The 12,751-nt window shown below is 32.0% G+C and overlaps 5 protein-coding genes across 5 annotated transcripts; 3 read left to right on the top strand and 2 right to left on the bottom strand.

The window, feature by feature from the left end:
* Positions 1-208: 208 nt before the first annotated feature.
* Tsp_06067 (pleckstrin domain-containing family F member 2) lies at positions 209-3,144 on the top strand. Its single transcript, XM_003380307.1, has 12 exons — positions 209-290; positions 1,144-1,173; positions 1,297-1,341; positions 1,584-1,648; positions 1,726-1,927; positions 1,992-2,117; positions 2,323-2,384; positions 2,415-2,421; positions 2,496-2,611; positions 2,665-2,845; positions 2,916-3,001; positions 3,076-3,144. The coding sequence occupies exons 1-12, from the start codon at positions 209-211 to the stop codon at positions 3,142-3,144; spliced, it is 1,071 nt and encodes a 356-aa protein (XP_003380355.1).
* A 753-nt stretch (positions 3,145-3,897) lies between these two features.
* On the bottom strand, positions 3,898-5,274 carry Tsp_06068 (putative protein tag-73). Its single transcript, XM_003380306.1, has 10 exons — positions 5,170-5,274; positions 5,078-5,127; positions 4,909-5,029; positions 4,763-4,853; positions 4,613-4,663; positions 4,467-4,546; positions 4,325-4,414; positions 4,155-4,268; positions 4,012-4,098; positions 3,898-3,951 (listed from the first exon to the last, which is right to left on the bottom strand). Exons 1-10 carry the CDS (start codon positions 5,272-5,274, stop codon positions 3,898-3,900), a joined length of 843 nt encoding a protein of 280 aa, XP_003380354.1.
* Positions 5,275-6,073: 799 nt separating this feature from the next.
* Tsp_06069 (conserved domain protein) lies at positions 6,074-6,909 on the top strand. Its single transcript, XM_003380305.1, has 3 exons — positions 6,074-6,203; positions 6,330-6,598; positions 6,754-6,909. Exons 1-3 carry the CDS (start codon positions 6,074-6,076, stop codon positions 6,907-6,909), a joined length of 555 nt encoding a protein of 184 aa, XP_003380353.1.
* A 744-nt stretch (positions 6,910-7,653) lies between these two features.
* On the bottom strand, positions 7,654-9,805 carry Tsp_06070 (UDP-galactose/UDP-N-acetylglucosamine transporter srf-3). Its single transcript, XM_003380304.1, has 8 exons — positions 9,618-9,805; positions 9,422-9,557; positions 9,167-9,362; positions 8,812-9,095; positions 8,529-8,746; positions 8,331-8,451; positions 8,186-8,252; positions 7,654-7,808 (listed from the first exon to the last, which is right to left on the bottom strand). Exons 1-8 carry the CDS (start codon positions 9,803-9,805, stop codon positions 7,654-7,656), a joined length of 1,365 nt encoding a protein of 454 aa, XP_003380352.1.
* A 1,235-nt stretch (positions 9,806-11,040) lies between these two features.
* On the top strand, positions 11,041-11,805 carry Tsp_06071 (major facilitator superfamily domain-containing protein 5). Its single transcript, XM_003380303.1, has 3 exons — positions 11,041-11,191; positions 11,288-11,432; positions 11,685-11,805. Exons 1-3 carry the CDS (start codon positions 11,041-11,043, stop codon positions 11,803-11,805), a joined length of 417 nt encoding a protein of 138 aa, XP_003380351.1.
* Positions 11,806-12,751: the final 946 nt, after the last annotated feature.

Genomic DNA, 12,751 nt, shown 5'->3' with positions numbered 1-12,751 from the left:
TAAAAATGGCAAAACTTATCTTTGTCATTTAAGAAATAAAAGTATAGAATATTAAAGCTTTAAATCAGTAACGAACTCTCTTTAAATTCAAATATGATATTAAAATTAAATACAGTTTTAAACGTGTACTTTCAAAATGACTGTCAGTTATTTCGTTGCCATGTATACATTATAATATGATTACATAGTCAGTTCAAATGTTTTTCATATGGAACTTCCAATTTCAACTTATTTTCGTCAAACGACATTTCATTGCTTTAGTTTACAATCACCGCAATCAAGTTTCGGTCGTAAATAAAATATGAGAAATAATACATTCGAAATATTAAAAGAAAATGCTTCTTACCATAAAGAAAGTAGTTTTCATGGGTAAAACAATCTTAAAATTCAAAATAGCACCGTAATTTTCGATATGAATATAAGAGCTATCTAGAATATACAAGCATTGACTAACGTAGTGAGCAAAGTTCAGTTTTGATGTGTACTCGTAATTGAAATTTCTGTTTCCATAAATTCATAAACTTGAGCCATTCTATCATAACAGTAAACTTTCGCAGAATGTACAGTAGGAGAAAATAAGTAGAACAATTCAAAAAATGCGGTAAATTATTCAACAAATAATGTTCATCTGATATTAAGTTTCTTTTATCATCATAATTAGGATGCTATATCATTAAAGATTATTTTTTATTTAAAAATTGAATTTTCTTTTTCAATTTTTTAGCAATTAATTATATGTACAGTATTCGTCATTATATCTGCTGTTTATAAAAGTAAAAGTTAAATAAATTAGCACTCGTTATCATGTCACATAATTTTTAAATAAATTTTTCATTTTTTGAAATATTTATTGCTCATATACATTAACTTTTGTTAATAATTTACTTGTAGATTATTGCTGCCATATTGCACATACAGTTTCAAAATTTTTTTAATTTAATTATAATCCATGATGATTAAATTAATTTTATGCTTTTTTTAATTCATTCAATGTAATCTAATTAATTTTGAATGTATTATGCCTATTACTTCTTACTTTTTGGTAAATTATTTACAGTAAGAAGCATGCGCTGAAGTGGAAAAGCATTTAGCATTTTAATTTCGTGTAGTACTTTTATTTTTGCTAATCAAGCGAACTTTAAGTTTCGCTCCTTAATATGGTAGATCGTTTAGGTAAATAATTTTGCTATTCGATGTACAACTTGTGCAATGCATTCTTTCCAAACATAGAAGTTTTCATTTCTGGCACACCTTAACAGTAGAATTGTTCATTTTTTTCATCACTAATTATTACAGTTAGGCAAAGATATTTGGTGAAGTTGAAAAATTGGTATAATGGGGGTTTTTTGTATTCGTAATAAGAATTTTTCATATTTAACGAAAAGCTATGAGCTATTTTTGTTTTATTCATATTATTTTTGCAAAAGTTTGTTTGCAACGAGTTATTGTTTTTATGCAGTGCACGTTATTCTGTAACAGTTAAATTTGTTTTCTTCCTCATCAATATTTGTATGTAGCATAAGCACGTTTGGCGATTTCTGTGCTTCTTATCACAAGTGATGATTTGATAATTTATTTTCAAGTGAACAGTGAAGCTAACGCCCGTCGTATTTCGAATGTGGAGCACTGTTTTGGCAGTTCTGGGCAAGTGAGTTTGGAAAAGCAAAAAAAACCAGGTCTCCTTTGTTGACCATCCCTTGTTCAATATATATGTATATATATTAGCCTTTGGCGATACCCGGTCGAGTGCTAGTTGGCGAAGGTGTGCTTGTAAAAATTTGCCGCAAGAAACCGAAAACTCGTCAGTTCTTTCTGTTCAATGATATTCTCGTTTATGGTAATATTGTTATCTCGAAACGCAAATTCAATAAGCAGCATATCATTCCTTTGGATGGCGTGCGACTTGATAATCTCGAAGATGAAGGAGGTAAAATATTGTTATTCGGTTCGTTTGTTTACTTTTCATCATACTTGTTGTACGTTTGATGTAGAATTGCGTAATGGTTGGCTTATCAAAACGCCGACAAAATCATTTGCCGTTTACGCAGCAACAAGTTCTGAAAAACGTGAATGGATGATTCATATTGAACGTTGTGTAGTGGACTTGCTTGCCAAAAGTTAGTACAGTTAAAGTTTGGGCAGTTTATTCATTTTCACTGAACTGTTTATAACCTGCTTTTGCACGTGATAAATATTGTTGATTGGGGTGGATTGTTGGGATTGGTGACATCAACTTCTCGAATTTCCAGTTTCTAGTGTGGGAGAGATTTTAGCTTTACACTGTTTTGCATAATTAGTGTGTTTTTGTTAGCTTAATTGCAGAAAACGCTGTTATTGGTTGGCATTTTAAACTATTTCTCATGATTAATGTCGGTATTGGCAAGGTTGTGTTATTTATATGCATGTTTTTTTAGAGACTGAGTAATTGATGAGATTTTTGAAAAGAAAATATAATTTTATTTTAATTTATTTTAAACAAAGGATGTGACTTTTAGGTGGGAAAACTGCAGCTACAGTTCACGCCGCCGTCTGGATTCCGGACAGCGAAGCGCCTATGTGCATGCATTGCGAAAAAGTTCAGTTTAACGTCTTTCAGCGCAGGGTATCTCCGGTTTATTATTTTAATAATTTCAATTAACTTTTCATTTGTTTGAAATATTTCAGCATCATTGTCGAAAGTGTGGTTTAGTTGTTTGCGGGTCTTGTTCCAACAAACGTTTCTTATTGCCTCATCAGTCCAACAAACCGTTGCGTGTTTGCTTGACATGTTTCCAAAAGTTGACAGACGCTAACAAATTGTCGTTGATGACCGGTTCAGATGTTGTTGATTCACCTGGCTACGATCGTTCGTTTGAAATTTATATCTTTGAAAACAACGTGATTATGATTATTATTATTGTTGTTGATTATTTTAGATGAAAATGCTGAAAGCAGTGGTGAAGAAGATAGCAGTGATGAGGATGAAAACAAACAAACTTTTCCTATCCATGAAACACCCGAAGTAAGCAGTAGAATTTGTCGTATTTTTGTTTTTCAGTTTTTTGTTATTATTATATTTCAAATTTTCATTTTAAGCCAACATTTTATGATTCTACAACGAACTCGGTCCATCCATCACCTGTATCAGTTGGTGGTCATTTTTAAAGAGGATCCGTCTTCTCTCAGTTGTGCTTCTTCAACGCCCCGGTGGATGTATGCCTTATTTTTTTTGAAATGGTACATTTCACTTCGAGTGCTTTTTAACAGTCAGACAATAGCAATTACACCAAGGCTGAGCAGAGATTGACTGAGATGGGGGGGGGGGGAGAATTCTACACATTTGTTCCATTCAAGCAATATATCGTAAGCAAATACATTTCATCTTTTAATGTACAGTTGATTGCTGTGACAAAGACATTGATGATTAATTTCCAAAAACCATGATACTTTCATTCTTTTGTTTTATCAAATTTGTAAACAAAAAGTCTCTACAAAGCTGGTTTTAGTATATTGTTCAATATTAAATAGAAAATTGCATATCTGTATGATATTGATATTATTCGGTATCAAATCAGAAACTGTAGTCAGTCAGTTTTTGATTCTTTTAAGGTAATATTGGCGACGGAATTTTGCTGTGCTTCTTCTTCTTATGGGTGCATATATAGCTTAGAATTCTGTTGGCTATGCTGGTCAAAGTATTTTATGTAAAATCGTTTCAGATTTTCTTAAAATATATATATATATATGTATCCAAATTAATTTTATTTCCAAATTTTCATAATTCACCTAAACTGTTTTCATCAAATTTTCAAAACAAAAAGAACCAATAAAATAAATACACCAATCAGAGTGAGCCTAAAAAAATTTGTTCGTTGTGGGTCCATCAGTTGTGTTACTATTTATCAATTAGATAAATGATCAGGCGCCAAAACTCTCTGCAATTAAACGCAATTCACGTTCTTCCTGAATGGCCTGAAATGGTGAATTTCATCACAGTGTGAAGTGTTAAAAATAAAAATGTAAGTGTTTTACATTGTTGAATAGTTCAGCACCTTTCGGATCCATTACACAAAGTTGCATGAAACCTTCCCTTCCCACTATACAAATTTCGTGACCATCCTTTTAAAATAAATAAGATAATTTCTATCCTGACAGTTAAATAGAAAAGTTGTTACAGGATCGGCTAAAATTAGAACTTCCACTGTCGCTTTGCCTGGCGTCTCCAGTGAAGTGATATTGTTCAATATTTTTCCTTCAGTTGAAGAAAACTTTTCTTGATAATGTAGTAACTATAATGTTTATAATACAATAAAATATAGCTTAGACTGGAAAAAGAATTTATAACCAAATCAGTTGGAACTGCAAATGCTATGCGTCCGCAGCCGCTACCACTCAAAAATGCCCGATCACGCAATTCGACAAGTTCCAAGTCAAACTGAAAATTGATACATAAAATGATTCGATTACCAAATACAAACAACACTTACATCATTGTCGGGAAAATGAAATGTAGCAGACGTTGGAGAAGCATATTCTACTGTTGCTTCATCAAATTTCGAATAGTAAGCTTTGAAATTCTCTCATGAGATATTGAAGACCAATTTACAAGTTATAATGTTCATTTTCAACTTACCTACAGATTTTTTTATATTTTTCACATTCAATGCCAATTTGCAGATAGGATCTGAAAATAATTTACAAATTTGTAATTTTTGCAATTTGCATTGCAAATCTGTACCTTGGTAGCTGTCTTTGGGCGTATTGAAAATGCAGAATAAATAACCATTACAGTCCCTTCTGCAAACGAATTCGCCATCAGCTCTCGATTTATCGCGTGCCCTTTCATAAACGTCATGTGATTTAATTGTGAATGCCTACAGAAAAGTATATAATTAAGTATAAAGTAAAAGAAGGCAGAAGAAATCTTACTCCGAAATAAGTTCCCAAATCGTACTTGGTCACACCATAATTGTAAACCACTTCAATTACAAAATGTGTCTCCTCTGGTCCATAACCGACCATCGTCTTGCTCCACTTTCCATCAAATGGTCTAAATTTTAAAAATGAAATAATTTTCAAAAAATTTCAAAACAAATACCCGTTGCACATTGCTTTGCAAGGATCAGAAAACTCTTCGTGACGAAGAATCTGCATAATGAAATATTAAAAAGATAAATGACTATTATTTACCTGCATATAATTGCATACTTTCATTCCAAGTGTCTTAGTGTAAAATTCCACTGTTTTTGCTCGATCCGCTGTTCGAATAACGTAATGCAATGGTTGAAGTTCCATAAGTGCTGCAATTTGATGCTATCAAACAACTTTAGAACACAAAAAATTTATACTGAGGCAGTTGCATCGTAATTGAGTAGTTGTCCGATTATTAATAAATGAAATTCATCTTTTTAGTGAACTCGAAAGGAATGTATAATATCAAGCGGAGATTCAAATCAACGAATTATTCGTATGCAACCAAAAATGATTATTTAAACAATATGAAAAACTAGTCATTAATTTTAATAAAATTAAACGAATTAAGCAGAATATTCATAATTATTCAAAAAATATTCTGTCAGAAGAGCTTCTGACTAATACACTTATTCATTATCAGCAAGGAAAGTCATACAAACAATCAACGGCAAATATTATACCAAGAACTTATTACGGTGAGTGTGATGATTATCAAGTGTAAATAATAGATAAGGTTGTTGATACATTCACATGGGAATGCTGTAATTCAGTAAACCTTTTATATATAAATAATTATAAATTTTTTGCATAATAACATTCTGAAATGTTGATTGACTGAATTTTTAAATACTGTTCAAGTAGGAACAATTGTTTATACTTGTTATTTTATTAAAATTTATTTAAAAGTGTAAAATACTATTAAAATTTTTACATAATATAAAAGCAATCTAATTAATGTTGTTTTTCAAGGCATTTATTATTATATACTTCAGATGTTAATAATTATCATTTAATTTAAAACGCGATGCTATATTTATCCTTTATTGTACATATAGCTTACTGTAAGTCAACTTTTTACAACGTGGATTCTTCTTCTTCGAAGAAGATTCGCTTAAAACTTATGATTTACACCCCAATTTTGTTGAAGAAACTAAATTGTCGTAGAATACTTCCGAAAGAATGGAAATTTCGTGAAATACTGCCTCTAGCATTGAAGAATTGTGTATCTTCCAAATACGACCGTGTCAATCGTAAGTTTTTATAGTTGCTTTGATTGGTTTATTTATATGTAAATTTTTATTTCTATATATTTTACGTGAAAAAGCTAAAGTTAATGTTCATTACTTTGTTTAGTAATTGATTATGTATTATTTTAGCAAAGATTTGTGTTTACGAAATGACTGTGCTGCTCGCTTGTTTAAAGAAGAATGAGTTTGACAATTCTGAATGTTCAGAAGAGGTGAAAGCGTTCAATGAGTGTTTTGAAAAAGAGAGGGCTGCAGCGCAAGAGCTTAAAAAATCGTTAAAAGAAGGATTGTTAATACCCGGTTCAAACAGACTATCATTTTCCCAAGTTAATCAACTTATGCAACAATGGCCTCATCTCGGTGCTACCGTCTCTCGAATTAAACGTCGCCCACCATGGGTTTCTTACTCCGATCCTCTATTAAAGGAATATTAAAATTATTACAATTACGCTTTTTATTCTATTTGATTTGAACAGTTTATATCTTTTTACCTGTGTACCGCGTAAAAAATTTCATGCTTCATTTTGAATTTGTAGTAATATTTTAATTTCAGATGGCTTCACATAAAACTTTTCGAATCAAGAGAAAATTGGCCAAAGCTCAGCGCGTTAACAAGCCCGTTCCACAGTGGTTTCGTCTGCGAACCGGAAACCGAATTCGTTATAACGTTAAACGACGTCACTGGCGTAGAACAAAACTGAAGCTATGAATATACATTGGCACAACTGTAATCGCGTCTTTTTGAAAGGCGAATTACTGGATAATTGGGAAATAAATTCTATTATGTGAAATTCAAATAGCTTTGTATTATTGGGATGTAAATTGCATTATATGCAGCCATCATAGCTTGATGTGTAGCTGAAAATTTAGTATCGATTTGAGAAAAGTTTTATGAAAGTTGTATAATTAATTTTACATAATGCTGAAGGTTAGTTTATAAATGAAAAAAATTTTTTTGTTTACAAAAATAATTTTAATTACTTGAAAATCAGTTTTGTTCGTATAGTACGCAGCAGATGTCTGCTGTTTTATATTCCAACCTGCGCTTGGTATGGCTAGCGTATCGCTGAGCAGTCAGCTTAAACAACAATATGGAAATTTATCAGCTTCATTAACGGCAAATGTAGCTCGTGCGCAAAGATTGACGGGAGGTATAAGAGCACCGCAATACATTCAATTTAATAAAAGAAAGCAATGTTTAATTTTATTGTAAGTAATTGAAAGCATTTTTTAATAATTATTTAAAATTTCATTAAAGTTTTTGAACTACTTTTACGGGAATATGCGTATCGTTCGTTTGTTTGCTTTCTAGTGTTGCAGTGAATGAAGATGTGTGTTAAATTTTATTTTAATCAATTAAGTTTTGAAAATGCAGACATTTTGTGATGACGTTTTTATTGATTTTTTGTTCTGTTTTTTGTTATGCTTCACGTTTGAAGCTGTTTTCCCTTTTTTAAGCCGAGAAACGTGCGGTTATAGAAGAAGCGGATCGCCAAATTCGTGAGATTGACGAACTACTTGAACAGATTGAGCTGTTTTCGCACGATGAAACTGACGAACATGAACGCAAGAGACTCACCACGACAATATCAAGTTTCAGAATTGATGCTCAGAAATTAGAAACAGAATTAGTATGTTATTTAAATTTGATTGTTTTTATTTCAAGTTTATTTTCTTTCTTGACTATGTTTTTTTTGAATTAAATGAATGTTGAATAGGAAAAAATACGTCGGCAAGCTGCAAATGTCGATCAAAGAGCAGAATTGTTCAGTGAAGACAGTTTGAATGAAAATCAAGTTTGAATTTTGTTCAGTTTTAAATTTTATATATTACGTTTACGTTAAATGTTTCAGAAAGCGCTGTTAATCAATAATACTGAAATTCTTGAACGATCAAGCCGACGATTGATCGACGCTTATGATCTTACTCTCGAAACAGGTTGGTAGTTGTGGAATTTTAATAATTTGCATATAAAGTTTATTTACTGAATTTATATGTTGTCATCAAATTATGCAGTTGATATTGGTGCACAAACACTGCGTGATTTGGAATCTCAAAGAGAAGTAATAACAAAGACAAAGAACAGGGTATAGTATTTTTTTTTCTACTTTAAGTATGGGTGTAATTTACTTGGTTTAATCGTCGCTTCAGGTCAGAAGTGCTCACGACGATATTTATGAGAGTAGTCGATCTCTTTCTGCTATTATGAACCGACTTATGCGTGATCGATTCGTCGCCGTCGCCGTTGGTGCTATGTTTTTAGTTGTATTTGTGTTGTTAATTTATTGGATTATTCAAAAATTGTTTTAATGTTTTACTTCAGTGAACGTTTTTAAACATACAACATCCGATAATTGATTATCTAAATTTGTGTCAATTTTTTGATAAGAGGGCGTGGTGGTCTGTGCAGACCAATTGCCAACGTACAAGCCAATGGACAGTATGACCAGTACAACGCCGAAACAGAATTCTCGACTCGGTCGGAAGTTGAACAGGTAAATTGTGCATAGACTTGTGACAACAATTGCTAAAGCATTAGCGAAACCCTGAAAAACAAACATCGAGCTACATTTTGTAAAGTTTGGAAAAGGCAGAATGAAGAATTGCACACTTTCAGTATGTTGTCGGCATGTTTGATAGCTAAAGCTACAATAATACCGCCAGAGGCGAACCAGAGGATCAGCAAAACAACTAGCCAATCATAATCGTGGAACAGACCCCTTCTGGGCGGGGTTGATTGTTCCATGATCAACAGTATGGCTGAAATTGGCACTGCGCTAATGGCCAGTTGAACATTGCGCAACCACAGAGACGGTTTGGTGTGTTTCAAAATTTTCTCCAAATAAACACCAGAGAAACCGGATAACGCTGTAGCGCCTAACACTGACGCTGTGCCTGGGATGTTGCGCAATGACCAAATAGATATTGAAATTCATAGTAAAATTGTTGAAAAATTCAAACTTTACCTAACCACATTTCTTGGATACTGTGGTCTAGTTTAGTCGACTGTGTAATGTGAACTGATTGATGTTGATTAATTTGTGCCAGTGCCATACCTGTGGTTAAGAGAAGCAGTGCTACCCATTGTAGTCTGCTGAGCGACTTTTTCAGAATGCAGACTGAAAAAATTGCAGTGAACAGAAGCTTTGCTTGGAGCAAAACCTGAAGCATGGAAAGTTTAGTTTTAGAACACAAAAAAAATTCAATTTTGTTTCATTTACTTGGAATAGACTTGGTTCAAGATGGGCGGCGGCGTAGAAGACGAGATTGTTTTGTACCGTATACAGTAACGACAGGCCGCCTACTTTGACAGTATCCAGTGTGTTGGAAAGGGCGTTGCATATGATTTTTGTCGCACTGAAATGTGAAATTGATTCCAATTTACAGACAAACGATTGTTCGAATGCAAATGCTTACACTATTGGGCCTTGATTTTCTTCGCAACTGAAAGCGCAGATTGAAATGACCAATTTCACAATTTCGGACCAAAAAACCACAGACGTCTGCAAATAATTCACAGCCTTGGGTCGTACTTTGGAATAATGGATTAAAATACTCTGAGTGGTATTTTGAATGACCAGCAAAATCAAACTCAGCCACTTCATTGTTTGAAATAGAATTGAAGCTGCTAAAAAGGGGATATTTTCAAAACTTGCTTAATTTTTGGGTGGGAAATTATGCTAATTTTGCTGTCGAATATTCTTGTCTACTATTGAATTGAATTCAACTGAACAAAAAATAATAATCAGGCTACATTTTGAATTAATTTCAAAGTAGTGAGTTATTTGTGTAAATATAATTTATTTTAGAAAAGTGATTTACAAAATTATTATTAATTTACAATACAATGTTGTTTTGAAGATGATGTAACTGTTGCGTAATTGGGGCAAGTTTGTATCATTCAGTGCAAGTACCGTAGATTTTGTACTGTGTCACGACAAGTCAACTGCAGTTCAATATGTCCATTGAAATGGAAAAAGGAAGATCAATTAAGCAATGTAAGGTTGCATCATCGGATTAGCATAAAAACTGATCAATGAAAAAAATATTTAGCGCATCTTGATGATGAACAATAAAATTGTAAATAAGAACGATTAAAAATGCAATTTCACGCATTTTAATTTCAAAATGATCTTGAAAATTGTTCTTTTGTAGCAATTTTGGAAAAAAACAAGTTTATTTTAATATTTCATGCAACATGCAACAGTTAATTGATGTTTAAGCATTATAATAAGATGTGTATATTGATAAATTAAAAATTTTCAATTTATTGATTTTCATAATAATTGCTTTATTGTATGTATGAATAAAATGGGCATACGGTCGAAAGGGAACTTTTCATTGTTAAGAGAATAAATGAATTTAAATAAAGCAGTATTTACTTGGACATTTGAACCACTTAAAAAATTCAATTCCATTGAAAGTGGAAATAAAAATTTGAATATTGAAGTTGAACAAACAGTAGTCGAAAATTTGGCTTGCATTGTCGGTCTGTTGTGGGCGAATTTTCAAACAGCAAAACTGGTCGTCCGTGACCTTGATTTTATAGAAAAGGCGCTTCAGTGAACGCAAATGAAAAACTTCTCCAACATCCAACTTATTTACAATCGAAATTCAAGCCCACCCAGTTGATGAAATATCAGTATTTTTTTCATCGGTAGATATTTAAATGGTAAAATTACATTTTTTTTCCTCTAAAAATACTAATATTTCACGTGAAAAATATTCACAACAATTTGGCAATAAAATTTGAAATATTTTCTGATAAAAAGAAAATTTTGCATATCGTCGTCCATTCAACCAATCACAGGTGGATTTTCAGATTGGTCATTTGTAAAAGATGGTGAATTTCATCGTCGCGTTCGTATTGTTGGCCGTTGTCTGTTTCGTTTTGTACGTCGCGTCCGATTTCAAAGGCCAGTCTGCGATTATTCGTCGTGAATTGGCAAAATTTCAATGGAAATTTTTACGAGTCTATCTGTTAGCTGTTGGTAATATTTCCATTTTCCCACCTTATTATTCGTAGAATTTAATTTTTCGTCAAAAATAATAATTAATAATCAATATTAATTAATATTTTCATTCAGCTGGAGATTGGCTGCAAGGCCCGCACGTTTACGCTTTGTATCAAAGTTACGGAATGCAAAAACATGAAATTGAACTTCTCTTCGCTGTTGGCTTTGGCTCGAGCATGATTTTCGGCACTGTGGTTGGTGCCTTTGCGGACACGTTGTAAGTCATATTAAAATGTATACAGTTTTACTTTTTTTAAAAATAAATTTATTAATTTTTATAATTATAAAAAAATAATAGGGTTATTCATTCGGTTATTGTATTTCATTTTCTTATAAACTGCTTATCACTTCTGCTTCTTCCACTCAGCCATTTCCTGCGCTTTTGGCCAGTGTTTCTTGAAAAAGCAAACAAACATATATGTAAAAGCATAATCATAAAGTAAATAAATTAATGAATAATACTTGACAGTAGAGCTGCTGATTTACTAAAAATGGCCTTGATTGGTGAAGCGAGTTTAAACAGTCAGTGCAAGCGTAGCATTTTTCATGATAGCAGTATTTCGAAGCGAACATGCAACGCCCTTCTTTGATAACTTTCGTACAACGCTGACATTTCGGCTTGTGCATTTTAACGTAGCAGAAGTTGCAGATATTTTTGAAATCGTTACACTAAATATTATTTAATTTCATTTTTCAATGTTTTTTTACAAAATTATATTTATGAAAAATAATAATACAAAAATGAATCATACTTGGAAATATTTGTCCAAAGGACGGGAACATGTACTGCATACGAAACAATTTTCATGGTAAATTTTCTTGTCGACCATCAGCGCTTTTCCGGTAACTTTTTCCCAACAGCTTGCGCAATGTTTTGGTTGTTCCATTTCTTTTTTGCTTTCGATCGATCGATAGCACTAACAGTACGTCCAACTAACAACTTTGTGTAGCTGAAATGAATTACTGTCTGTTGGCTAAGTTTAATTTTAAATTTTAATTTTATTTGTTTAAAGCTTTGTTCTATCATGTCCAAATGTTTAAACATTTTAAAGCACCTTTAAAGTATATGCCAACATGCGGTGATGAAACATCACCCTTCCTGTTCTCTAACGAAACTGCTTTGATTAACATCTTTCATAGATAAGTAAATATCACACTCGTGTTATGCAATGCTAATAAGTTGTAATATTGTTGATTGAAGAAAAGAGTTCAGGTTGTTTAAAAATTAAATAAAGTTGATGTAAGAAGCCAACTTGAGACTCGCTTTCGTAAATTATCCTTTTGCTTTAAAAGTGATTGCCATTTATTTGTAAATTGTCCATTAATTTTATAAATTAAAAAACTTTTAATTCGTGCTTTAGATTTTACTGTACCATACTGTAATATTTTTGAAAACGTCGTTTGTTTTCAAGTTGTATTTATTTCGAATGTACTGCTGTTTTCTTTTTCATTTTGATAATCTTATTTCAAATCTTATATAGATATAGAAAAACGTTTTTCAAAGTTTATTTTATCTTAAAATATAAAACAACTAAT

Source organism: Trichinella spiralis (genome assembly GCF_000181795.1).
Source record: "Trichinella spiralis strain ISS 195 chromosome Unknown Scfld2, whole genome shotgun sequence".
Taxonomy (NCBI): Eukaryota; Metazoa; Nematoda; class Enoplea; order Trichinellida; family Trichinellidae; genus Trichinella; species Trichinella spiralis.
Note: the sequence above shows the minus strand (reverse complement) of the source record. Positions and strands in the feature narration are given on the sequence as shown.

Excerpts from the sequence above, each read along its gene's own strand:
- Tsp_06067 (XM_003380307.1), top strand. The coding sequence starts at position 209 with ATGGAACTTCCAATTTCAACTTATTTTCGTCAAACGACATTTCATTGC. Across the intron at positions 291-1,143 it reads ACCGCAATCAAGTTTCGGTC|TTTCGCTCCTTAATATGGTA; the intron begins GTAAATAAAATA and ends GCGAACTTTAAG. Across the intron at positions 3,002-3,075 it reads CTATCCATGAAACACCCGAA|CCAACATTTTATGATTCTAC; the intron begins GTAAGCAGTAGA and ends TTTCATTTTAAG.
- Tsp_06068 (XM_003380306.1), bottom strand. The coding sequence starts at position 5,274 with ATGGAACTTCAACCATTGCATTACGTTATTCGAACAGCGGATCGAGCA. Across the intron at positions 4,415-4,466 it reads TTCATTTTCCCGACAATGAT|TTTGACTTGGAACTTGTCGA; the intron begins GTAAGTGTTGTT and ends ATCAATTTTCAG. Across the intron at positions 3,952-4,011 it reads GTGCTGAACTATTCAACAAT|GCCATTCAGGAAGAACGTGA; the intron begins GTAAAACACTTA and ends TCACCATTTCAG.
- Tsp_06069 (XM_003380305.1), top strand. The coding sequence starts at position 6,074 with ATGATTTACACCCCAATTTTGTTGAAGAAACTAAATTGTCGTAGAATA. Across the intron at positions 6,204-6,329 it reads CAAATACGACCGTGTCAATC|CAAAGATTTGTGTTTACGAA; the intron begins GTAAGTTTTTAT and ends GTATTATTTTAG. Across the intron at positions 6,599-6,753 it reads TTAAACGTCGCCCACCATGG|ATGGCTTCACATAAAACTTT; the intron begins GTTTCTTACTCC and ends TTTTAATTTCAG.
- Tsp_06070 (XM_003380304.1), bottom strand. The coding sequence starts at position 9,805 with ATGAAGTGGCTGAGTTTGATTTTGCTGGTCATTCAAAATACCACTCAG. Across the intron at positions 9,363-9,421 it reads TTGAACCAAGTCTATTCCAA|GTTTTGCTCCAAGCAAAGCT; the intron begins GTAAATGAAACA and ends TCCATGCTTCAG. Across the intron at positions 8,452-8,528 it reads GATGTTGTATGTTTAAAAAC|CACCAACGGCGACGGCGACG; the intron begins GTTCACTGAAGT and ends CTAAAAACATAG.
- Tsp_06071 (XM_003380303.1), top strand. The coding sequence starts at position 11,041 with ATGGTGAATTTCATCGTCGCGTTCGTATTGTTGGCCGTTGTCTGTTTC. Across the intron at positions 11,192-11,287 it reads AGTCTATCTGTTAGCTGTTG|CTGGAGATTGGCTGCAAGGC; the intron begins GTAATATTTCCA and ends ATTTTCATTCAG. Across the intron at positions 11,433-11,684 it reads GGTGCCTTTGCGGACACGTT|TAGAGCTGCTGATTTACTAA; the intron begins GTAAGTCATATT and ends AATACTTGACAG.